This window comes from Colias eurytheme, chromosome 3 (assembly GCF_061535395.1).
Source record: "Colias eurytheme isolate Ceu_HAF_F1 chromosome 3, ilColEury1 Martin Lab GWU primary, whole genome shotgun sequence".
NCBI classification, from domain to species: domain Eukaryota; kingdom Metazoa; phylum Arthropoda; class Insecta; order Lepidoptera; family Pieridae; genus Colias; species Colias eurytheme.
Genome location: NC_142982.1, coordinates 5,516,987 through 5,543,815, shown reverse-complemented (window position 1 = coordinate 5,543,815; position 26,829 = coordinate 5,516,987). Strand labels below are relative to the sequence as shown.

General features: G+C 37.8%; 1 protein-coding gene across 1 annotated transcript in view; it reads right to left on the bottom strand.

Annotated features, from left to right (window-relative positions):
• GABA-B-R1 (gamma-aminobutyric acid type B receptor subunit 1) overlaps positions 1–26,829 on the bottom strand; it is a 95,164-nt gene that overhangs the window by 26,620 nt on the left and 41,715 nt on the right. Inside the window, exons 2-5 of the mRNA XM_090119610.1 lie at positions 5,582–6,202; positions 4,571–4,705; positions 3,151–3,321; positions 754–970 (exon numbers count right to left, since the gene is read on the bottom strand). Coding sequence (XP_089975736.1) covers positions 754–970; positions 3,151–3,321; positions 4,571–4,705; positions 5,582–6,187 — 1,129 coding nt within the window. The 5' untranslated portion in view covers positions 6,188–6,202. The remainder of the gene's footprint in view (positions 1–753; positions 971–3,150; positions 3,322–4,570; positions 4,706–5,581; positions 6,203–26,829) is intronic.

Sequence of the window (26,829 nt, the reverse complement as noted above, 5' to 3'; positions counted from 1 at the left end):
GGTAACTACAAAAAATGTCCTTTTTCCAAATAAAATATCCCAGTCGTTTATTATTTCTCCGTACAAATGTACGGGAGAGAATACAAAAATATCCATTGTTAAACTGTAGTTTGAGAAATGTATAATGAATTTGAGAAATTTGTTCAAATAAACGTTTGAAATATAGGTACGTTAACCGATATTAAAACGTAATAGCGTGGGAAAAGACTAATGGGCGCATTGCGCTATCGCGTCATTTCTCTCATAATCCACATTACTTACAATTTATAAAGGTCCCCCATCGCGGCGTCGTCGCAGCTCTTAATGATGTGCGATTTCGAATCTGATAATCCTTTGTTTTACTACGGTTAAGTTAATAAAAGTAATCTCGTGTCAGTTTTGTTATTAACCGAACCGTTTGTGCGTGTTCAAACAAATCGGATTTAATATCGGCCCGCTTTTTCGTTATTTACACGGCTGTGCTACGAGATTTAAAATTGTTATCGCTTTCATTACGGTTACGCAAGGTAAATTGGCTAAAATTCAACATCTGAAAGGTTGTTTGTGACATTAACGTCGGGTAACTGTAGGTCAATGCTCATAAGATAAGAAATATGGGGATAGTATTATTTGTCTTTATTTTTGGTATGTGTAACGAGAATGTTATATAAAATGCATTAGTGCTTACTTATACGTATTATTAGTAAGACTTTCACTTTACGATTTCCTGTAATAATAATTAAAATTATTATTTATATCTCCAAATCCACTCACCAATAAAAAACCAAACGTAAGATTTGCCATAGAGCTTGTGTTTGTAAACTTCGCAGAGCACCCGCCTCGCCGCGACCACGTAGAACAGGCCCACGATGACCCGGGCGTCCTGCCGGCGAAGGTTGCGCACCGCGTCGCTCGGGTCCGATAAAAAGGACTGTCGTGTTACTATTTCTATGCCAGTTTTCTTGCAATGCGCTTCTAGGTCTTCTACAGTCTAAAAAAAATAAAATTATAATGTAATTAGGTATGTTTTTTTGTCTTTGGGAATTCATAACTAATTTACCTTCGAAAGTTATAAAAATATTAGGCCATTACACTTTACAACTGTAAGCAAACTTTTAACGTGTACATAAACCAAGCTAAAGGTCAGGCCTAAATAGATGTTGACACTTTAAACAGCTTTTTTCGGTTACCGTGTAAACAAAGCGAGTGTGCAAAAACGCTCCAAAACCACTTATGGAGAAAAAACGGGAGGCGCTCTAATTACATTGAAGCCCGCGTGAAAGCCTTGAGCGCATTCATTGCGGGTAAGTATACTGTATACCCAGCACTCGTTAACCTTATAAAAAGTTTCTGTGCATCCACCGGCAAATAGATTTTCACCCACGTCAGCTTGGAAAATTGAAGTCTGAAGCACATAAAGCCGACGGCTAGTTGCATTCGCGAGTACACAAGGATGTATTCGCCCATTCATCACTTGCGGTTCTGGATTCAATTACATAATATGTAAATAAATTTATGTTCAGCATATTCAGTGTCAATGAAATGCTGTATTAAGTACTTGTGTATTCTTTATTGGAAGATATTCATATTTTTAGCCATTAACCATAAATTTATCGATTATATGAATAAAAGAGCACCAACAGAAGGAAATATTTACATAACTTTTCATATAATATGTTTACGTAAGCGTAACAAAATCTGAAAGTAGCGACTCAATGTGTACATGTCAGGTAAAATATTTTTGTTATTAAATAAATTCTCACTGGGTGTTCCATTATTCATTGAATTCTGAATAAACGTAAATCAAAATGAAACTAAATAAAACATACAAATATTGACTTTAATCATTTGAAAACGGATGGTTTGTCAACTAAGGAAATAAATAACAATGAAAGCATTTTAAATAACTCATTTATTACTTTTGAAAAATTAACTTACGTCAGTACATATTAAGTTTGTAAACACGTTGGTTAATTCGCTTTTACAACGGCTTTTTTTGTAATACTCGTACAAATATTTGTACGAGTATTACAAAGAGTATTACAAATTTATATAAATTTGAACATTAAATTTTTTAAATAATTTCTCACTAGGTACTAGTAATATAATAAAGTTCATGTTTCACTTAATGTGATTTCACGATATTTAAATAAATATTGAATTTCCGTGGAATCAGTTTGACCCGACCTGAGAAAATTGGATTCAGAAAGTGCTACTAAATTTTTACCCTTTGCATTTTATTGTAAGGATTACCTAAATCAGGGCCACCACAATTCCTCCGATGCGATTTACGAATACGACCTTTCATGTTAAAAATAACGTTTCCTAAAGGGTGATGCTATGTGGTAAAGGAATGGTTTTATGTTTGATATTTAAATATAGATATTCCAAGTTGAATCAACCCAAATAGAATTATTTACAACCTGACTTGGCAAAGCGATCTTAACTGTAAGACTTCAGTATTCTAATCGTCGATATCTACGATTTATGCTTCAAAGACACGACGCCTATAAACCAAAAATAACTTTATGGAGTCGACTCGACTGAAACGAATATGGTTTAAATGTTGAAGGACATTTAAAAATATTGTTTGTCGATTGCTAGTCAGAGTATTAGCGTGTCAGGCCCACTCGATGTTGAAATATCAAAGCTCCGATCGAAACGTACGCGTCACGCACACCACCCACATTGTCATTCACCAATATAATCACCTGGTTATCATTATCGTGCAATCTACAGGTTGGGTGTTCGGAAACTATGGGAATGTTAAGATAAGACGAGGGAAGACGCGATGTTTCTCACACGCGGATATAAGTTTATCTTTATTGAGGACGTACTATTTCTCCTGTGTGATATTGTATTTTACTGTCAACGGTGAAATGGAGTGGAACAAATTATGTAACAATAGAAATGAAAAATAAGATAGAAGATAGATACGAGTGTATGGAAGTATGACGTAATTTAGTTCTGTTTACTGTTTCTGTATTCGGAGATACGTTTACGTTAGCAATAATTGTATAAATTAAATTGGAATATAAAGTATGTGCGATGCGATGGTAGTTGCGAAGAAGTAAGAAGTACTATCTCTAAATCTAAAGCTTTTACGTTTGCCAGAATAGTAAATTATTATAGAAGTTGGGGTTGATATTTTAAAATAAACTTTGTACTCACTGATATAAATACTTCCTCGGCCTGTTGTAAAATAGCAATGCGCGACCATCCAAACTTCTGCATTAGTTTGATTCTCGTTGGATTGTGTACCGTAGCGGATGGATGAGTCCGGAACAGCGTCGGAAATCGCGCCCGATCCGATAGCGCCGGCGATGACGCCCCGTAACATAACTATGGCACAATCGTGATAAATTAACTTTGATATTCCATGAATATGTTTAAATACAGTCAATAATAATAATTGAAAATACGTCAAAACACTTAACGAAAGCTAAAAAAAAAGCCTAAAGCTAGTTATTAATAATGAAAATGAATGTATTTGACGACCTCGAGGCTCAAAATAATTACGCGTTTGACAAACAACATTATAATTATTCATAATTTACTATACTAACATTCATATTAGATTTTGATTGGAATAGTTAGTAGTTTTAGTTATTCACAAATTACTCGCGTGTGTAGCTCGTTTATTAAATAATATAAGACAAATGGCTATATGTATTAGTAAAAAAAAAAGCTCTAAATGGATATATGAATCCACAGAGGTCGTAAACAAGACTATAGAGCCTGGTCTCCTTTTGGAGTATGATATACGAAATTAAATCGTATTATTAACTATGTAAAATATAACGTAGATGTAATATGAATTAATTAAGCTAAGAACAACTACAAATGTATATTTATGCGCGTGTAATAAATATAATCTTAGATGTAAACATGGCTAAATTTAATCTAAAATTTCTATTCATAATGTTTATATAAATTTAATTTTAGAAAATTACGTAAATATATAAAGCTTGCATCTAGACATTTTTACAACCATAATCACACTAATAATTCAAATTCAAAATCAAATAAAGCTTATCAATCTTATAGAAATCGAATAAAAATTATAGACTTACAGCGTCAAGTAAAATTGTGATACGAAGAATTAATTGTTATTCAAACAACGTATCCAACTAAAATTCGGCTCTGAGCTTCTGTTTGAGTTTAATATTCGGGAAACGTATTTCCTTTACAATAACAACGTGTTATTATATAAAGTGGGCACTTCTAGCATCGACAATTAATTAAATTTGTTGGTTTGCTAGAATCGATTGAAGTTAAAAATACGAAATATGGGTAAAATATATCTAAAGTCACCCCTTGTAAACACGAATATTCAATAATTAATCGTATTTAAAATTTAATGATGATGATATTATACTTAATTGTACACTAAGTCACTTTATTGTGGTGTGATAATATGTTGGTAAAATTTCTCTTAACTCTACGGGTATATTGTAAACATGAACATTTCATAATGAGTAATCGTATTTAAAGTTTGACGATGATATTATACTATAATTTTATTTTTACTAAATTCACGAGACAATTATCAGCAAACTTTATAAACAAGACTAATAGTTTGAATACCCACCACCATAAGGTTCCACATCTTAGCAGCTTCGGCTACAGTCGTGCACACAGTAGAACAGCCGGCCAGCAGCAAAAGCTTTTGTGGTGGGTTGTACAGCAAATTGTACATCACACTTGCTCCGAGACCCGGCTCACACTGTGGGAAAGATTACATATTTTATATCTACAATTATCTGAAATAAGTAGGATTATAAACACAGAAAAACCTACCAGCATCTATAATCTATATCTTACAATGAAATAAGTGGCATCTTAATAACTGAGTTTGATTTAATTATTATGGTTATCAAAGCCGAAAAAGCTTCTACCCTATTTCATAGAATGAAAAAAAAGACTCTTAATTACCAAGTTTAATTGTTAGTTCGTGAAAGTTGAAATCAATTCAGATCAATAGAAAGTTTCCAAAGAATCGATGGAAAACGTAACCCGGGATGCAGAATGCAAATATCGTTTTACTCTTGAACTGATCAACGGAAATCACTTTTAGTCGATTTGGAAATTCTATCCAATAAAATTTCTTTCGTGAGCCGATCATAAATTTTCAATAATTGAATCGAACGTCAGGTTCAGTTCAGTCGTACTTTAATGTCGTAAAGCTGCGAATGTAGATTTTTTATAGATGGCCTGAATGCTCAAATTTCCAACCTTTTTAGTAATTACCGGGATTTCAACTGCGAGGTACGGTCGGATTATCAAACCTAATGGATCAGGTTTAGCACTCGAGTGAAGCGACAAGGTGATGAGCATTTCGTTGATTGAAAGTGTAATTGGGATTTGGGCCGCGAGGCCAGCTTTTAGTATTAGCTGTAACGTACTTTTAAATAAGAGAAAAGTCTGTGTTTTAACTTTGGTTTTTAATTTACGCTGGGGCTGGTTACAAACCTCGGATTTATGTTCTGCGGCGGGATTATCAAACGAAATTTTCATGTGTAGAGCCGCTTAAATATGTATGTAATCATATGTGTTTAATTATATTTTTATATAATTAAAATTAAATATTAAGTTGACTCACCTTACTATCATTGCTGTGTAGAAGCAGTTTGAATCCAGATAATAAATCAGATCTCGCGTTGACATCTGCCAACGCTAATTCTGCTGCCGGTTTGCAGGCTTGTCCGCCTTGCCAGCCCCCTTCCCCTTCCATAGGAAAGATTCCACCTATGTGTAGGTCATCGTCTCGCTTTCCTTCCGAAAACGAGCAGTATTGCAATAAAAGTACCAGTACGACCCACCCACGGGCCCTACGACGTACCACGCACACAACACACTTGGCAACAACGAATAATTGCTCTAACGCTTTCACTAACCATCTAAAATCGGGATATAACATACTAGTTCGTAATTTAACATTCACAGCCGCTTTTAACTTAACTAGCGGACGCTTTGGAAAATTAAAGTTCACGCGTATCCGCGGTAGAGAGACGTTTCGTAAATATGATATTGCACATAGTGAATATAGGTATAGCCTAATAAGCGTGGATTTTTTTATAAAATATAGTGTCGAGGGCGGGTTTAGAGGCGCGTGGTGCCGCATGGGCCCCGCCGGCGGCTCGCGACCCCCGGCGGCCGGGGTCATCGCTCGCGGCGGGGACATGCTGTCATTGTTCGCCTTTCTCATTTTCCATCCTCTGTCCTGTAACAAAAGAAGCTCCTGTTAACATATTATACTGACCTTGTAACAAAAACTTGGGCTGAATTCTGAATCGCTGACTGACGAAATTTTGTTTAGGTCGTATCAAAATATGTACCTATATTAGCAACACGAATTTTCGTTACGGTCGAACTAAGCATTTTCTGAGAACCTTACTCGTATTTCTAGTTAGTTTCAGTATGAATATTTTATTTTATATTGGGAATATTTCTGAAAGTTAAATTACCTGCTATAATCGAAGTTCAAGTGTGTTCAATATATCGAAACTCGATAGGACAAAAAAGTGCCATCGAAATAAATATAATTTTATTTAAAAAGCAAACCGTGAAAAAAATTCTCTCTTGATCTACATTTATCTATTAAAAAATGTGAGCAGTCATGGGACGTCTGGCAGGTGGGAACATATTTATTTATTTATTTATTTATTCTTTATTGTACATTAGGTTTAATCTTATTTTATAATATCTTAATGGATTTAAATGTACAAAAGGCGGCCTTATGGCTCTAAGCCATCTCTGCCAGGCAACCTTCAGGTAAAGGACAGAGCATAATATTATACCAAAGGCTAGGAAGCCAAATAACTAATAAATTTAAAATAATTAATTTGAAGAAAAAAAAAAAAAATAATAATAAAATAAAAATAAAGCACAACGTCACACATAATTTATAAATACAACATAAATTTATATATAAAAATTACTTATATTTATATACATATAAAATGCATAAACATAATTATACATAAGATTACAATATATAAATACTTCACTATAAATAGATAACATACATACTATATATACATACTATACAAAATATACAATATACATATAATATACAATATACATACAATATTTATATAGATAGATAGTAGTCTTTAAGCATTTTTTTAAAGGATCTTATCGTCTGGGCGCCACGAATCGTTTCAGGAAGGGCATTCCATAAACGGATACCCGATACAGTAAACGATGTACCGAATAATTTACTACCATGCACAGGAAAACGGAGTAGAAAGTTATTAGAGGATCGGAGAGTATAGGATTCAGAAGCAAGGTAATGGAAATTGGATTTCAAGTAGGAGGGAGTACTGGGATGAAAAAGAATGGAATAGAGGAGATGGAGAGTGTGAGCATTCCGACGCAGGCGTATAGGTAGCCACTTGAGCTTCTTGCGAAATTCTGACACGTGATCAAATTTACGTAGACCATATATAAATCTGATGCAGAAATTTTGCAATCGTTCAAGTTTATTGAGCTGATCTTCGCTCAGGTTCGTGTAACAAGAGTCCGCGTAGTCTAAAAGGGGAAGGAGAAGGGATTGAGCTAGCATAACTTTGGTGGGTATAGGCAAGAAACGACTCAAGCGCTTCAAAGAGTTTGCGGCAGCAAATACTCTTTTACTAACTGCTTTGACTTGAGGCACCCATGATAACACCTCGTCGAAAGTTATGCCTAGATTTTTTACTTCAGAACTATAGGGTATGACAATTCCATTCAAGTGCACAGGGGGTAAATCGGCCCAGCTTATTTTTGAGCGGAGTTGTGGACTTCCAATTATAATGACTTGACTTTTGCGTGGGTTGATCTGAATTCCAAAAAGTGTACTCCACTTACTGATGGAAGCTAAATCAGTGTTGGTCGCTCTGATAGCCTCCGGCAGAGACCCTGCGTCTGAGTGAGTGTAAATTTGAAGATCATCTGCATACATATGGTAGAGAGACGTTATATGAGGAGTCAAAGAATTTATAGTTAACATACACAGTATATACTACTGTATATAGATTATGTATGTACCATCTATCATCATCCATCAAATATATATGCCATCAATTAAGAAACTTCAAAATAACTTAAATTTATCAGCTCACTACATATTTAGCGGAACGGTTTAATGCAGATGCCTTTAAATATCTTGCTATTTTGGTTACCTTTAATAACTAGATCAGACGTCATATGTTTTAAAATAGAGAAGCGACGATGAAAATACTTTTCCAATATAGAAAGTATTAGGATTTATATTGAAGCTGCACTTTAGAATAGCAAGCTAAGCTGAACATTTAAGCCGTATGCTTAAGTCCGTCTATTGTTTGAGTGAACAATCATTAGCATTCATCGATAAAATCTATCGTCACCAAGTTTCAGTTCCATTTTAGCTTTCAATTCAAAATTATTGTGTAACTTTAGCAATATTCCTTGTTATCTTCAGTTAAAATTATTTTTGAAGAGCCTTATCTATGTAATACCCATTCAATTAAAAGTCTTTTAACATATTTGTGGGGTTCGAAGTTTGATATCTTTGGTCACAACGACGGTGCTACGTTTTGATAAAATTTGGTATGCAAATAGCTGGGTTCGGCATTCAGAATAAATTTTAAAGCGTTCGGAACGGTGTGACATAGATGTTTGTCGTAAACGTGTGTTACGTTAGTGACTTGGGGCGTGGGGCAGAGCCCAGGAGATTAGGATTCCCGGCCTCGTGACATGCCGGAAAATATCCGTGCTGCTGATGATAATTCAAGTTTCAACCTACTTTGCACCTACTTCACAACGCAGGCTATTTCAATAAAATATCATGAGATGTATCTCTCGATAAAAGTTTAAAACAAAGTAAATATCTACTACTAACATATCATCAATTCTGTTAAATATTGCTAAAATTAGATTTAGAATACGTATTAAATTTATTAAAGAATAATTCTTAAAATGAAGGCTACTTTACTCGTTTGATTTCATTTCACTTCAGCAATAGATAAAAAATTGTTTCCATTAGATGATTTTCACGCTTCAATGAAGAGGTATTGTCTCAAAAGAAAGATGTTGATTTATGTAAATGAGATTTTTTTTAATTTTGCATTATAAAGAGGCCGTAGCTTGCAATCGAGGGTCTGTGTTCTTTATAAAGTTATCAATCAATATTGAGGGTTTAATCGTGCGATGTGTCATTTAATATTAGTTACTCAACCGTTTCGTTTAAGTTCATCCCCAGCCATTTTGATTTATGACTTCCTTTCTAAGGAAGTTGTAGACCGCGTCATTGCCGCGAAAGGGATGAAATAATGTGCCATTAAGAAGTTTTCGCGAGTGTTCTCGTAATTTCCACTTACATTAACTCAATTTTAGCTCCAGCAAACTTTTAATTGCCAAGTTATATGTGTATTAAATTAAGCTACAATGTTAATTATATCATTAGGTTATTTTACATTAAATATTGTTTCCCCACTTGAAATAAAAAAGGTAACATATTGTAGGATATTTTTTTTATTTTTGCTATATACATTCTGTTCACAGATATACGGTATCACCTATCTACGGATAAACTTGTAGCTTATCAACAAGTCTACGCCGTAGAGGATCCCGTAGCAACTACTAACTAGGAATTGTGCTAAACGCGATGTAGGGCGGGTAGGGATTTCAGTCAGGTTAAGCAGCTCCTTCGATAATTATTTGGATTAGAGTTTGTGATCTACTTGTTGATTTCATATAACTTAGTAGGGGATTCCATTTATATTCCGAGTAACTTTAGTGTAGAGCTTTGATTTTAATTAAACGTCGACAGTTTACAAGGTATTGAGCTCGTTTATTCCAATAAATCCTAATACAATTTACTGTAGATTGTTTCTTAGTTCATTATTATTATTGATCTCATTAATCTTTTTCTAATTTCACACAACCTTGTTATTTCTTCCAATATTTCAGATCGTCGTTAGATACCAATTTTCTGTGATAAAATATAAGGTACTTAGTGATAAATAGTGATCGTTAGGCGATCTTCCCGTCTCTTCATTATTGCTATTGCTTTTTCTACATCAATCTTCTAAAAATAGAAAATAAAGTAATGAGTATCATCAGTCTAAGTGACAGTTCACTTTTATACAATGGAGACGTCGGATATCCTGCTAATATAATAAAACGTCAGGCTTTTATAATGTATCCATATGAGAAAAGTTTTTTGTTATAAATAAACAATTAATAAGTTTATTTATACAATTTATTGTAATGTATATAAATTCATATTTGTCATTGCGTGAATTTATGCTCAAAATTTCACCTGAATAACTGTAGTCCGACATATTAATTCAATAGAAACACAGATTTATGCACAAATACTAAGTATATTGAATAGGAAAAACAAATTGTATTTGCATATTCATTCGCTATTTGCAATTAATAATCACAACGTAAATACCAATCATGTGTCAGAATCAAAGGCATCGTTACTATAACAGTAAATCGTTCCGTGTCAATACGTCTATTAAAGAGACGCATTCACCCGATAAATCTATTAAATGAGTTGGCAAAAAGTATATTATACTAATACAGACTATTCAAAGTTCCTTCGAGACTCGATGCTAATGCAATCAGGCTGACTATTAGGGCAATTTTGAAGGAAATCACATAAAAGACCCACTTTTCTTTGCGCCTTTATCCACGTCACGTTTCGTATAATTGTTTTTATTGTATCTTAAGTTAAGTGCTTTCATTTCAATACAAAATTTTATCGATATTATAGTGGTCATGTGGCTTGTGATTATTAAGCGTTACCTATATTATATTTCTATATTTTTTTCAGATATTCATCGTCGATTCTAATGTTCTTTCGTATTAGATTTATCTTATTTATAAAATATAGTTATATCGGTTAATTAGATATTTGATATATTTTCACGATTAATTAATTATATAAATAATAAATGGGCTAATTTTAAATTTACAATGATTTGTAATGAAATCGTTATAACATATACAGCAACATATTTCTATGTTAATCTTAACATATCTTGTTCAAAATTACTTCCTACCTATAAGTCTTCTGAAATCCAGTATTATCATTAAAAATGCAGTAAGCTAAATTACCTTAGCATTGAAGTTAATCCAAACTCCTCTGGGTTAAAATTTAACCGCGGATCACACTTCCAACCAAAGTGTGTTGCGGTTACCGACTCGGATACCTCGAGTTAATACACATACTTGCTACGATTTGTTAATAATATATTGCTAAGCTACCCGAATAGTGACCTCGAATATCACTCCTAATATTAAATCTGCATTTATCACATAAGTGAAACGGCGTTAGGCGCGTTGAGAGTAAAACTTTAAGGTCTCGTCATGGCAATACCGTCACGTCATCCATGACATGACGGTATTTACGTATTGCCTTACGACGATTTTGGTACCTATCTTTGAATCTTGCGAAACAAGTTCTGAAAGGTGTGCTCGGCACACGCGCTCTTTTATTATTGATTTTAATTCTACTGAAATAAGATAATATAAAAGTCATCATTGTATTTTACTAAGAAATTATACTATATCTAGGTAAAGGTCACATTATTGGTTGCAAAGTTAAAGCTCACTCTTTACTTTGTCTTAGCATAAAATCGCTGAGATAGAATTTTCTTCAAGAGTATCGAGATCAATTCTGCGGAATATAATATCTTAATACAAACTTAATAACCTATTGCTGATAAATTTCTTATCTTCATGGGTCGGTTCGGCTGAATATCGTAATCATGCAGGTTATGTAAGTATGTACCCTAAAACAAGAAATAGTCCATCGGTGTAACTAAAATGCGCAGTAAACAAAAAGATAAAATAAATTGACAACTCGAGTTTTTACGTTTCAAAACTTTATAGGTACCCAGATAGCCGGATAAATCAGGCTTCCGTTGAACTAAAACACAGTATCCACGACAAAGGCAAGTTAAAAAGTTGTTGTCAACAGTTTTGTCTTAGCTTTATGTACCCGTGTTTAGTCTACGAGTAGCGTGTATTCAGCACATAATTTAATTATGTTGCACCAACTAAGTTCTTTAGACATACATATCTACTGTAACAACTTTGTTCAACGTGAGACTTATCCTCTACTAAGAGAACTTACTAAACGATGAGTTCTTTAAAACTAAACTTGAGCCTTGTATTTTATTAGAATTACCCTGTGGCTGCTTCAGCCTTACTTTATTTATAAAGTTTAATTTAACGGCTGATACATAAACGTTGGATATGCGCGAATATTTTATCAACTTGCTTTAATTATTCCGCGACTGCTTCGTTGCTTTTATTATTCTGTCCCAGATTTGAGCAAATTAAAAAGTTGACTATATATGACAATATATAAAAGTTCTATTTGGACAATAAATTACAGCTTTGCTCTAATATTTAACATACATTTGTCTTATTTTGTCTTTGTTTTAAGAATTATACCAATATATTTGTTCCCGAATGTATAAAACACATAAGAGCAAAGCCAAAACAAACGAGCGAAAATGAGATACGTTCTTGGATTATATTCCGAAATACTATGTCAACATATTTTTATCCGACTCTATATTTGAGATTTTACAAAGCATGAAAGTTGTTTACGCGAATCTCTTTGATATTTTATTACAAAGTTTGCCTATTCCGGCTAGTAATATTCACTCAAAGCAAGCGGAATACCCTCTATAACTATTTATTTCATTAACGCGTCGTTTTGTACGTGAATATTACATGAAATAAATTACGGCCACTTAATACGCCCTAATTAAGGGTTGTAAGGATCATGTTTCTCCATGGATTAAAATACCTTAATATAAGATAGTTAAAGTTAGATTTTGCATCACTCCAGGGTACAAAAGAGGCACGAAGGCTAGGTTGCGATGTAATAAGCATTACTTACTTAAGCATGAATTACAAATGCTGTTTCAAAAGACCCATCACTGTGAGAGTCACCTGCCTTTAGAAGTTTGATTGTACCCATTTAACTCTGGAGAACTTTCTCGAATTCTATATTAACAAGGCGGGTGGGTAAGATAAGGTAATGTTGGTTTACCTATGTGAATTAGGATACCCCCCTATGGGAACTTTCTGTTCAATTATTTAGCGGCGTAGCTGTGTGATGTGTTATAAAACTGTGAATAAGGAATGTTTATTAAATAAAACAGCAAAATCATATCATTATAATAAGAAACACATATTCAGTATTGCTTTCTGTCCAGTTTAAGACTTTATTCCTTACGTATAATTTATTACATCGATAAGACGTCAAGTGCACAAAGAAATAACCGGTCGTTTGTTCGGACGGGGCGTTAAAAGGAAAAGCAATTAGCTTGAATGCAAATAGTAAAATTGTAAAATGTATTCACTACATTTGCATAGGAAGCAACGGAAGGCGGATATCCGAGGGTCCGTTTTCTGTACTCTTACTAGTAAAAGTTTCCGCTGACGATTTTTGATACCATCGTTTAATATTAATTATTTCGTGTGACTATACGTTTTGCATTTAGTTGTAGATAACATACTCGTCCTTTATTATTTATTTCGTTCATACTTCGTAAAAGGACAATAAATACGAGGAACATTACAGAGTGCTTTTAAAGCTAATTACTAGTTATATGGATATAGGATTATACAATGTAATGTATAGCGAATTCTATTTCAGAATATTGTAGGTTATAGTGCCGTATAACCTAATAATACTAATAATACTTTATAAGCTAACGCAGCGCTGTTATGTAGTAATTAATTGACATGACATGTACGATATTCAATATTATACAAACGTTAAGTGATTCATTCAATGAGAAGTCCGATCCCAAATGTAACATTAATTATTGCTTATTGCGTATATGAGCTACTAGCTGTGCTCCGTGGTTTTACCCGAATTGCTCCGCTCGTGTTGGTTTTAGCGAGATGATATGTATATATAGAGGAAGGTATGATATATACCTTCCTCTATAAATGAGCTGTACCTATAACATCGAAAGAATTTTTCAAATCGGACCAGTAGTTCCCGAGATTAGCGCGTTCAAACAAACAATCAAACTCTTCATTTAAGTATAATATTAGTATAGATTACGATTTGCCTTTAAAATATATTTTGAATCTTATTGGCATCATTAAAATATGAATAAAGTTCTAGATTATATAAATCTCAATCTCAAATCTGCGTCGTTTCAATTATAGTACAATGGAGGAAAGCACTTGATAATTTTCTAAGTCTTGTTTTTGCTCATCATTCTCACTATTTCAATTTACGCAACGCCATTAGCAGAAATTGTCTAATTAACCTGCCTATTCTAAGATTTATGGCTGACCCTTGGACGTCTTACAGTAATTGCGCAGAACCTTTATTGACTGTGGTGATTCAAATAAATTACTAGCATTTAAAGAATAGGCAGTATGTTGAGAAAGCAAGAGATCTCTATATAATTATGAAAATATTTATGCATTCGATTGAATTGTATAGAATCATAGTTTTATGTATATCTCATTATGTTCGTTATTATTGTTTATAAATCTGGTAAGATAGATTTTCATACTAATGAAAACGACAACTTACTTTACAACTTTATACTTTGTTAAATTTTTACGAGACAAAGTTAAACAAGATGAAAATATTATTTACTAGTACACTGTAATTGTACCTACACGCATATATACGAAAAACAATGCTCGATTTGAACACCACAAATGTGTATTGCGAAGCATTACTGTGGTATACAGCCATGAATTGCTTAGTGGAGTTGGTTACCCATTAAAATCGGGTTGATTCATTTCATTTTGAATTATTTCTAAACGTTCACGTTTAAAGCAAATAACATAATTAAACTATTTATGTTTTCAAGTCCAATTTACCGAAACCTTTGATAAAGGCTCGCAGGCTAGGATTAAACTGTCAGAACCTACATAACGATAACTGTTACACATGCCTTTAAGGGAAAGGGTTGTACTTGCTACAAAAGATAAGGGCCTTTAGCGAATATGGAATGTGGCGCACAATTTTAATTAGAAATTCACCAAGTGTATGGAGAGTTCTTTAAAACATTTGATGTTAAACAGATTAATTAAAAGTTGTGGATCCAGTAAATTAATGAATTAAGTTAAAACCCATTAATTCTAAATGTCTTTCTTTGATTTATTTATTCCAATTTGATTACGAAAATCTAATCTTAGCGGCGAAGTAAATAATTTATTTGAGATAATTGACAAAATCTGTGTTATTTCAATAGCTTATTCTAAACTACAACGTAAATACGTACCTTGTTTAAGGATTTCCTAAAAATGGCGTTTATTTATAAAACAATATGGGAATTATAAATTCGTCGTAGAATTATTGTTGCCCCTGTTATTACTTGACTGAGCTTGACGTCAAATGTCAAATTAATTAAACGAGATGATCGTTGGTTTCGAAGAGATTGAAGCAAGATTCCTTTGAAATATTTTAATCCCACCAAAAACATTTTCATGTAAAATGTTGCCAAGACGAGCCCATATGACTCGCACTGTCAAAAAGTTATCAGATCTCATGTAGAGCCAAGCTTCTAAAACTACACGCCCTAACTCTACAAGGCCTAACTTCACAAACTCTACACCTTGGTCAAAATATGTGGCTTGGCCATTTCGCTACATTCACATCGGCGTAAGGTGAAAAATTAATTCACTGTTCATTACTTTTGTGTTATACAATAGTTCTTGTAGTAATGAACGGCCAAGCCACATATTTTGACTAAGGTGTAGAGTTTGTGAAGTTAGGCCTTGTAGAGTTAGGGCGTGTAGTTTTAGAAGCTTGGCTCTACATGAGATCTGATAACTTTTTGACAGTGCGAGTCATATGGGCTCGTCTTGGCAACATTTTACATGAAAATGTTTTTGGTGGGATTTCATTTCTTTTTGTAAGTTGTTTGTAACAAATTTTTTTTTTTTTTTAGCTACTGTGTGGACGTAAGAGGCAGGAGACGTTCGCAACACTTCTATTCATTCATATTTATATGATCTGATCTGAAGTATATGTCTTAATATATGTCGATTAAATTTAATTTTTTTTTTTTTAACAAGGAGTACCTATACATATACATATATATCTAGGGGAACCAAGTTTCAGATTATTCGCTGTTCGCTGTTCACATTCACATTCACATTCACATTCACATTCACATTCACATTCACATTCACATTCACATTCACATTGTTCGTTGTTAGTTGTTCGTTGTTAGTTGTTCGTTGATTGTTGTTCGTTGTTCGTTGTTCGTTGTTCGTTGTTCGTTGTTCGTTGTTCGTTGTTTGATGTTCGTTGTTCGTGTTTGTGTTTGTGTTTGTGTTCGAATTAAAATTCGAGTTCGCTGTTCGCTGTTCACTGTTCGTTGTTCGTTTTCGTGTTCGTGTTTGTGTATGTTCACATTCACATTCACATTCACATTCACATTCACATTCACATTCACATTCACATTCACATTCACATTCACATTCACATTCACATTCACATTCACATTCACATTCACATTCACATTCACATTCACATTCACATTCACATTCACATTCACATTCACATTCACATTCACATTCACATTCACATTCACATTCACATTCACATTCACATTCACATTCACATTCACATTCACATTCACATTCACATTCACATTCACATTCACATTCACATTCACATTCACATTCACATTCACATTCACATTCACATTCACATTCACATTCACATTCACATTCACATTCACATTCACATTCACATTCACATTCACATTCACATTCACATTCACATTCACATTCACATTCACATTCACATTGTTCGTTGTTCATTGTTCGCTGTTCGCTGTTCGCTGTTCGCTGTTCGCTGTTCGCTGTTCGCTGTCCGCTGTTCGCTGTTCGCTGTTCGCTGTTCGCTGTTCGCTGTTCGCTGTTCGCTGTTCGCTGTTCGCTGTTCGCTGTTCGCTGTTCGCTGTTCGCTGTTCGCTTTTCGCTGTTCGCTGTTCGCTGTTCGCTGTTCGCTGTTCGCTGTTCGCTGTTCGCTGTTCGCTGTTCGCTGTTCGCTGTTCGCTGTTCGCTGTTCGCTGTTCGCTGTTCGCTGTTCGCTGTTCGCTGTTCGCTGTTCACATTCACATTCACATTCACATTCACATTCACATTCACATTCACATTCACATTCACATTCACATTCACATTCACATTCACATTCACATTCACATTGTTCGTTGTTAGGTGTTCGTTGATTGTTGTTCGTTGTTCGTTGTTTGTTGTTCGTTGTTCGTTGTTCGTTGTACATTCACATTCACATTCACATTCACATTCACATTCACATTCACATTCACATTCACATTCACATTCACATTCACATTCACATTCACATTGTTCGCTGTTCGCTGTTCGCTGTTCGCTGTTCGCTGTTCGCTGTTCGCTGTTCGCTGTTCGCTGTTCGCTGTTCGCTGTTCGCTGTTCGCTGTTCGCTGTTCGCTGTTCGCTGTTCGCTGTTCGCTGTTCGCTGTTCGCTGTTCGCTGTTCGCTGTTCGCTGTTCGCTGTTCGCTGTTCGCTGTTCGCTGTTCGCTGTTCGCTGTTCGCTGTTCGCTGTTCGCTGTTCGCTGTTCGCTGTTCGCTGTTCGCTGTTCGCTGTTCGCTGTTCGCTGTTCGCTGTTCGCTGTTCGCTGTTCGCTGTTCGCTGTTCGCTGTTCGCTGTTCGCTGTTCGCTGTTCGCTGTTCGCTGTTCGCTGTTCGCTGTTCGCTGTTCGCTGTTCACATTCACATTCACATTCACATTGTTCGTTGTTAGGTGTTCGTTGTTCGTTGTTCGTTGTTCGCTGTTCGCTGTTCGCTGTTCGCTGTTCGCTGTTCGCTGTTCGCTGTTCGCTGTTCGCTGTTCGCTGTTCGCTGTTCGCTGTTCGCTGTTCGCTGTTCGCTGTTCGCTTTTCGCTGTTCGCTGTTCGCTGTTCGCTGTTCGCTGTTCGCTGTTCGCTGTTCGCTGTTCGCTGTTCGCTGTTCGCTGTTCGCTGTTCGCTGTTCGCTGTTCGCTGTTCGCTGTTCGCTGTTCGCTGTTCGCTGTTCGCTGTTCGCTGTTCGCTGTTCGCTGTTCGCTGTTCGCTGTTCGCTGTTCGCTGTTCGCTGTTCGCTGTTCGCTGTTCGCTGTTCGCTGTTCGCTGTTCGCTGTTCGCTGTTCGCTGTTCGCTGTTCGCTGTTCGCTGTTCGCTGTTCGCTGTTCGCTGTTCGCTGTTCGCTGTTCGCTGTTCGCTGTTCGCTGTTCGCTGTTCGCTGTTCGCTGTTCGCTGTTCGCTGTTCGCTGTTCGCTGTTCGCTGTTCGCTGTTCGCTGTTCGCTGTTCGCTGTTCGCTGTTCGCTGTTCGCTGTTCGCTGTTCGCTTTTCGCTGTTCGCTGTTCGCTGTTCGCTGTTCGCTGTTCGCTGTTCGCTGTTCGCTGTTCGCTGTTCGCTGTTCGCTGTTCGCTGTTCGCTGTTCACATTCACATTCACATTCACATTCACATTCACATTGTTCGTTGTTAGGTGTTCGTTGATTGTTGTTCGTTGTTCGTTGTTCGTTGTTCGTTGTTCGTTGTTCGTTGTTCGTTGTACATTCACATTCACATTCACATTCACATTCACATTCACATTCACATTCACATTCACATTCACATTCACATTCACATTCACATTCACATTCACATTCACATTCACATTCACATTCACATTCACATTCACATTCACATTCACATTCACATTCACATTCACATTCACATTCACATTCACATTCACATTCACATTCACATTCACATTCACATTCACATTCACATTCACATTCACATTCACATTCACATTCACATTCACATTCACATTCACATTCACATTCACATTCACATTCACATTCACATTCACATTCACATTCACATTCACATTCACATTCACATTCACATTCACATTCACATTCACATTCACATTCACATTCACATTCACATTCACATTCACATTCACATTCACATTCACATTCACCGTTGTTCGTTGTTCATTGTTCGTTGTTCGTTGTTCGTTGTTCGCTGTTCGCTGTTCGCTGTTCGCTGTTCGCTGTTCGCTGTTCGCTGTTCGCTGTTCGCTGTTCGCTGTTCGCTGTTCGCTGTTCGCTGTTCGCTGTTCGCTGTTCGCTGTTCGCTGTTCGCTGTTCGCTGTTCGCTGTTCGCTTTTCGCTGTTCGCTGTTCGCTGTTCGCTGTTCGCTGTTCGCTGTTCGCTGTTCGCTGTTCGCTGTTCGCTGTTCGCTGTTCGCTGTTCGCTGTTCGCTGTTCGCTGTTCGCTGATCGCTGATCGCTGTTCGCTGTTCGCTGTTCACATTCACATTCACATTCACATTCACATTCACATTCACATTCACATTCACATTCACATTCACATTCACATTCACATTGTTCGTTGTTAGTTGTTCGTTGATTGTTGTTTGTTGTTCGTTGTTCGTTGTTCGTTGTTCGTTGTTCGTTGTTCGTTGTTCGTTGTTCGTTGTTCGTTGTTCGTTGTTCGTTGTTTGATGTTCGTTGTTCGTGTTTGTGTTTGTGTTTGTGTTCGAATTAAAATTCGAGTTCGCTGTTCGCTGTTCGCTGTTCGTTGTTCGTTTTCGTGTTCGTTTTCGTGTTCGTGTTTGTGTTTGTGTATGTTCACATTCACATTCACATTCACATTCACATTCACATTCACATTCACATTCACATTCACATTCACATTCACATTCACATTCACATTCACATTCACATTCACATTCACATTCACATTCACATTCACATTCACATTCACATTCACATTCACATTCACATTCACATTCACATTCACATTCACATTCACATTCACATTCACATTCACATTCACATTCACATTCACATTCACATTCACATTCACATTCACATTCACATTCACATTCACATTCACATTCACATTCACATTCACATTCACATTCACATTCACATTCACATTCACATTCACATTCACATTCACATTCACATTCACATTCACATTCACATTCACATTCACATTCACATTGTTCGTTGTTCATTGTTCGCTGTTCGCTGTTCGCTGTTCGCTGTTCGCTGTTCGCTGTTCGCTGTTCGCTGTTCGCTGTTCGCTGTTCGCTGTTCGCTGTTCGCTGTTCGCTGTTCGCTGTTCGCTGTTCGCTGTTCGCTTTTCGCTGTTCGCTGTTCGCTGTTCGCTGTTCGCTGTTCGCTGTTCGCTGTTCGCTGTTCGCTGTTCGCTGTTCGCTGTTCGCTGTTCGCTGTTCGCTGTTCGCTGTTCGCTGTTCGCTGTTCGCTGTTCGCTGTTCACATTCACATTCACATTCACATTCACATTCACATTCACATTCACATTCACATTCACATTCACATTCACATTGTTCGTTGTTAGGTGTTCGTTGATTGTTGTTCGTTGTTCGTTGTTTGTTGTTCGTTGTTCGTTGTTCGCTGTTCGCTGTTCGCTGTTCGCTGTTCGCTGTTCGCTGTTCGCTGTTCGCTGTTCGCTGTTCGCTGTTCGCTGTTCGCTGTTCGCTGTTCGCTGTTCGCTGTTCGCTGTTCGCTGTTCGCTGTTCGCTGTTCGCTGTTCGCTGTTCGCTGTTCGCTGTTCGCTGTTCGCTGTTCGCTGTTCGCTGTTCGCTGTTCGCTGTTCGCTGTTCGCTGTTCGCTGTTCGCTGTTCACATTCACATTCACATTCACATTGTTCGTTGTTAGGTGTTCGTTGATTGTTGTTCGTTGTTCGTTGTTCGTTGTTCGTTGTTCGTTGTTCGTTGTTCGTTGTACATTCACATTCACATTCACATTCACATTCACATTCACATTCACATTCACATTCACATTCACATTCACATTCACATTCACATTCACATTCACATTCACATTCACATTCACATTCACATTCACATTCACATTCACATTCACATTCACATTCACATTCACATTCACATTCACATTCACATTCACATTCACATTCCCATTCACATTCACATTCACATTGTTCGTTGTTCGTTGTTCGTTGTTCGTTGTTCGTTGTTCGCTGTTCGCTGTTCGCTGTTCGCTGTTCGCTGTTCGCTGTTCGCTGTTCGCTGTTCGCTGTTCGCTGTTCGCTGTTCGCTGTTCGCTGTTCGCTGTTCGCTGTTCGCTGTTCGCTGTTCGCTGTTCGCTTTTCGCTGTTCGCTGTTCGCTGTTCGCTGTTCGCTGTTCGCTGTTCGCTGTTCGCTGTTCGCTGTTCGCTGTTCGCTGTTCGCTGTTCGCTGTTCGCTGTTCGCTGTTCGCTGTTCGCTGTTCGCTGTTCGCTGTTCGCTGTTCGCTGTTCGCTGTTCGCTGTTCGCTGTTCGCTGTTCGCTGTTCGCTGTTCGCTGTTCGCTGTTCGCTGTTCGCTGTTCGCTGTTCGCTGTTCGCTGTTCGCTGTTCGCTGTTCGCTGTTCGCTGTTCGCTGTTCGCTGTTCGCTGTTCGCTGTTCGCTGTTCGCTGTTCGCTGTTCGCTGTTCGCTTTTCGCTGTTCGCTGTTCGCTGTTCGCTGTTCGCTGTTCGCTGTTCGCTGTTCGCTGTTCGCTGTTCGCTGTTCGCTGTTCACATTCACATTCACATTCACATTCACATTCACATTGTTCGTTGTTAGGTGTTCGTTGATTGTTGTTCGTTGTTCGTTGTTCGTTGTTCGTTGTTCGTTGTTCGTTGTTCGTTGTTCGTTGTACATTCACATTCACATTCACATTCACATTCACATTCACATTCACATTCACATTCACATTCACATTCACATTCACATTCACATTCACATTCACATTCACATTCACATTCACATTCACATTCACATTCACATTCACATTCACATTCACATTCACATTCACATTCACATTCACATTCGCATTCGCATTCGCATTCGCATTCGCATTCGCATTCGCATTCGCATTCGCATTCGCATTCACATTCACATTCACATTCACATTCACATTCACATTCACATTCACATTCACATTCACATTCACATTGTTCGTTGTTCATTGTTCGTTGTTCGTTGTTCGCTGTTCGCTGTTCGCTGTTCGCTGTTCGCTGTTCGCTGTTCGCTGTTCGCTGTTCGCTGTTCGCTGTTCGCTGTTCGCTGTTCGCTGTTCGCTGTTCGCTGTTCGCTGTTCGCTGTTCGCTGTTCACTGTTCGCTGTTCGCTGTTCGCTGTTCGCTGTTCGCTGTTCGCTTTTCGCTGTTCGCTGTTCGCTGTTCGCTGTTCGCTGTTCGCTGTTCGCTGTTCGCTGTTCGCTGTTCGCTGTTCGCTGTTCGCTGTTCGCTGTTCGCTGTTCGCTGATCGCTGATCGCTGTTCGCTGTTCGCTGTTCACATTCACATTCACATTCACATTCACATTCACATTCACATTCACATTCACATTCACATTCACATTGTTCGTTGTTAGTTGTTCGTTGATTGTTGTTTGTTGTTCGTTGTTCGTTGTTCGTTGTTCGTTGTTCGTTGTTCGTTGTTCGTTGTTCGTTGTTCGTTGTTCGTTGTTCGTTGTTCGTTGTTCGTTGTTTGATGTTCGTTGTTCGTGTTTGTGTTTGTGTTTGTGTTCGAATTAAAATTCGAGTTCGCTGTTCGCTGTTCGCTGTTCGTTGTTCGTTTTCGTGTTCGTTTTCGTGTTCGTGTTTGTGTTTGTGTATGTTCACATTCACATTCACATTCACATTCACATTCACATTCACATTCACATTCACATTCACATTCACATTCACATTCACATTCACATTCACATTCACATTCACATTCACATTCACATTCACATTCACATTCACATTCACATTCACATTCACATTCACATTCACATTCACATTCACATTCACATTCACATTCACATTCACATTCACATTCACATTCACATTCACATTCACATTCACATTCACATTCACATTCACATTCACATTCACATTCACATTCACATTCACATTCACATTCACATTCACATTCACATTCACATTCACATTCACATTCACATTCACATTCACATTCACATTCACATTCACATTCACATTCACATTCACATTCACATTCACATTCACATTCACATTCACATTCACATTCACATTCACATTCACATTCACATTCACATTCACATTCACATTCACATTCACATTCACATTCACATTCACATTCACATTGTTCGTTGTTCATTGTTCGTTGTTCGCTGTTCGCTGTTCGCTGTTCGCTGTTCGCTGTTCGCTGTTCGCTGTTCGCTGTTCGCTGTTCGCTGTTCGCTGTTCGCTGTTCGCTGTTCGCTGTTCGCTGTTCGCTGTTCGCTGTTCGCTGTTCGCTGTTCGCTGTTCGCTGTTCGCTGTTCGCTGTTCGCTGTTCGCTGTTCGCTGTTCGCTGTTCGCTGTTCGCTGTTCGCTGTTCGCTGTTCGCTGTTCGCTGTTCGCTGTTCGCTGTTCGCTGTTCGCTGTTCGCTGTTCGCTGTTCGCTGTTCGCTGTTCGCTGTTCGCTGTTCGCTGTTCGCTGTTCGCTGTTCGCTGTTCGCTGTTCGCTGTTCGCTGTTCGCTGTTCGCTGTTCGCTGTTCGCTTTTCGCTGTTCGCTGTTCGCTGTTCGCTGTTCGCTGTTCGCTGTTCGCTGTTCGCTGTTCGCTGTTCGCTGTTCGCTGTTCGCTGTTCGCTGTTCACATTCACATTCACATTCACATTCACATTCACATTGTTCGTTGTTAGGTGTTCGTTGATTGTTGTTCGTTGTTCGTTGTTCGTTGTTCGTTGTTCGTTGTTCGTTGTTCGTTGTTCGTTGTTCGTTGTACATTCACATTCACATTCACATTCACATTCACATTCACATTCACATTCACATTCACATTCACATTCACATTCACATTCACATTCACATTCACATTCACATTCACATTCACATTCACATTCACATTCACATTCACATTCACATTCACATTCACATTCACATTCACATTCACATTCACCGTTGTTCGTTGTTCGTTGTTCGTTGTTCGTTGTTCGTTGTTCGTTGTTCGTTGTTCGTTGTTCGTTGTTCGTTGTTCGTTGTACATTCACATTCACATTCACATTCACATTCACATTCACATTCACATTCACATTCACATTCACATTCACATTCACATTCACATTCACATTCACATTCACATTCACATTCACATTCACATTCACATTCACATTCACATTCACATTCACATTCACATTCACATTCACATTCACATTCACATTCACATTCACATTCACATTCACATTGTTCGTTGTTCATTGTTCGTTGTTCGTTGTTCGCTGTTCGCTGTTCGCTGTTCGCTGTTCGCTGTTCGCTGTTCGCTGTTCGCTGTTCGCTGTTCGCTGTTCGCTGTTCGCTGTTCGCTGTTCGCTGTTCGCTGTTCGCTGTTCGCTGTTCGCTGTTCACTGTTCGCTGTTCGCTGTTCGCTGTTCGCTGTTCGCTGTTCGCTGTTCGCTTTTCGCTGTTCGCTGTTCGCTGTTCGCTGTTCGCTGTTCGCTGTTCGCTGTTCGCTGTTCGCTGTTCGCTGTTCGCTGTTCGCTGTTCGCTGTTCGCTGTTCGCTGATCGCTGATCGCTGTTCGCTGTTCGCTGTTCACATTCACATTCACATTCACATTCACATTCACATTCACATTCACATTCACATTCACATTGTTCGTTGTTAGTTGTTCGTTGATTGTTGTTTGTTGTTCGTTGTTCGTTGTTCGTTGTTCGTTGTTCGTTGTTCGTTGTTCGTTGTTCGTTGTTCGTTGTTCGTTGTTCGTTGTTCGTTGTTCGTTGTTTGATGTTCGTTGTTCGTGTTTGTGTTTGTGTTTGTGTTCGAATTAAAATTCGAGTTCGCTGTTCGCTGTTCGCTGTTCGTTGTTCGTTTTCGTGTTCGTTTTCGTGTTCGTGTTTGTGTTTGTGTATGTTCACATTCACATTCACATTCACATTCACATTCACATTCACATTCACATTCACATTCACATTCACATTCACATTCACATTCACATTCACATTCACATTCACATTCACATTCACATTCACATTCACATTCACATTCACATTCACATTCACATTCACATTCACATTCACATTCACATTCACATTCACATTCACATTCACATTCACATTCACATTCACATTCACATTCACATTCACATTCACATTCACATTCACATTCACATTCACATTCACATTCACATTCACATTCACATTCACATTCACATTCACATTCACATTCACATTCACATTCACATTCACATTCACATTCACATTCACATTCACATTCACATTCACATTCACATTCACATTCACATTCACATTCACCGTTGTTCGTTGTTCGTTGTTCGTTGTTCGTTGTTCGCTGTTCGCTGTTCGCTGTTCGCTGTTCGCTGTTCGCTGTTCGCTGTTCGCTTTTCGCTGTCCGCTGTTCGCTGTTCGCTGTTCGCTGTTCGCTGTTCGCTGTTCGCTGTTCGCTGTTCGCTGTTCGCTGTTCGCTGTTCGCTGTTCGCTGTTCGCTGTTCGCTGTTCGCTGTTCGCTGTTCGCTGTTCGCTGTTCGCTGTTCGCTGTTCGCTGTTCGCTGTTCGCTGTTCGCTGTTCGCTGTTCGCTGTTCGCTGTTCGCTGTTCGCTGTTCGCTGTTCGCTGTTCGCTGTTCGCTGTTCGCTGTTCGCTGTTCGCTGTTCGCTGTTCGCTGTTCGCTGTTCGCTGTTCGCTGTTCGCTGTTCGCTGTTCGCTGTTCGCTGTTCGCTGTTCGCTGTTCGCTGTTCGCTGTTCGCTGTTCGCTGTTCGCTGTTCGCTGTTCGCTGTTCGCTGTTCGCAGTTCGCTGTTCGCTGTTCGCAGTTCGCTGTTCGCTGTTCGCTGTTCGCTGTTCGCTGTTCGCTGTTCGCTGTTCGCTGTTCGCTGTTCGCTGTTCGCTGTCGCTGTCGCTTTTCGCTGTTCGCTGTTCGCTGTTCGCTGTTCGCTGTTCGCTGTTCGCTGTTCGCTGTTCGCTGTTCGCTGTTCGCTGTTCGCTGTTCGCTGTTCGCTGTTCGCTGTTCGCTGTTCGCTGTTCGCTGTTCGCTGTTCGCTGTTCGCTGTTCGCTGTTCGCTGTTCGCTGTTCGCTGACACATGATGATGGCAAGGTCCAAGATTTACTTCAAGTGAAACTATTTCACAATCCATGTTCACTTTTAAATCAGTAGCAAGACAATCGACAATCGACGCGCTCGCTGTCAATTCATTCATATTTATATGATCTGATCTGAAGTATGTCTCAATATATGTCGATTATATTTTTATTTTTTTTTTTAACAAGGAGTACCTATACATATAATTATATTAAAAAAAATATAGGGGAACCAAGTTTTAGATTATTAGATTAGACCTCTAGCGTAATCAAAATTTAATTTAAAATTACAGGTCTCATACAAACTCCCATCCCCTAGTTTAAGGGGTTGGGGGATGAAAGTTACAAGTTTTATAATTTTTTTGTTGTTTGTGTGCTAATACTAGCTTACATACAAAATTTCAGCTTTCTAGGACATTAGGAAATACCTTAAGAATTTTGATGATCATCAGTGAGTCAGTGACGAAATTAGCGTTTTTTAGATATAAATAAAATCTGAAGTATAAAAGCTAATGTAATTAAAACTTAATATGTTCAATAAGTCCGCTATTGACAATATATCCCGAAAATTTTGTTGATCTAGCATAATCCAAACCCAAGTTATGAGGGTTCAAAAAAACGTCGAAGCGCTTCGAGAAAAGGTAGGTAGTGCCCGTGCGCTTCGCTTTCGCTTGGCTCGTCTTGGCGGGGGCACTACCGTGCCCCCAGATCATAAAATCAAATTTATAAAATAACTCCACAAGCTATTGAGAATCTATATAATTAAAATGAAATCTCCTGCAATCTATGAAAGATTTATA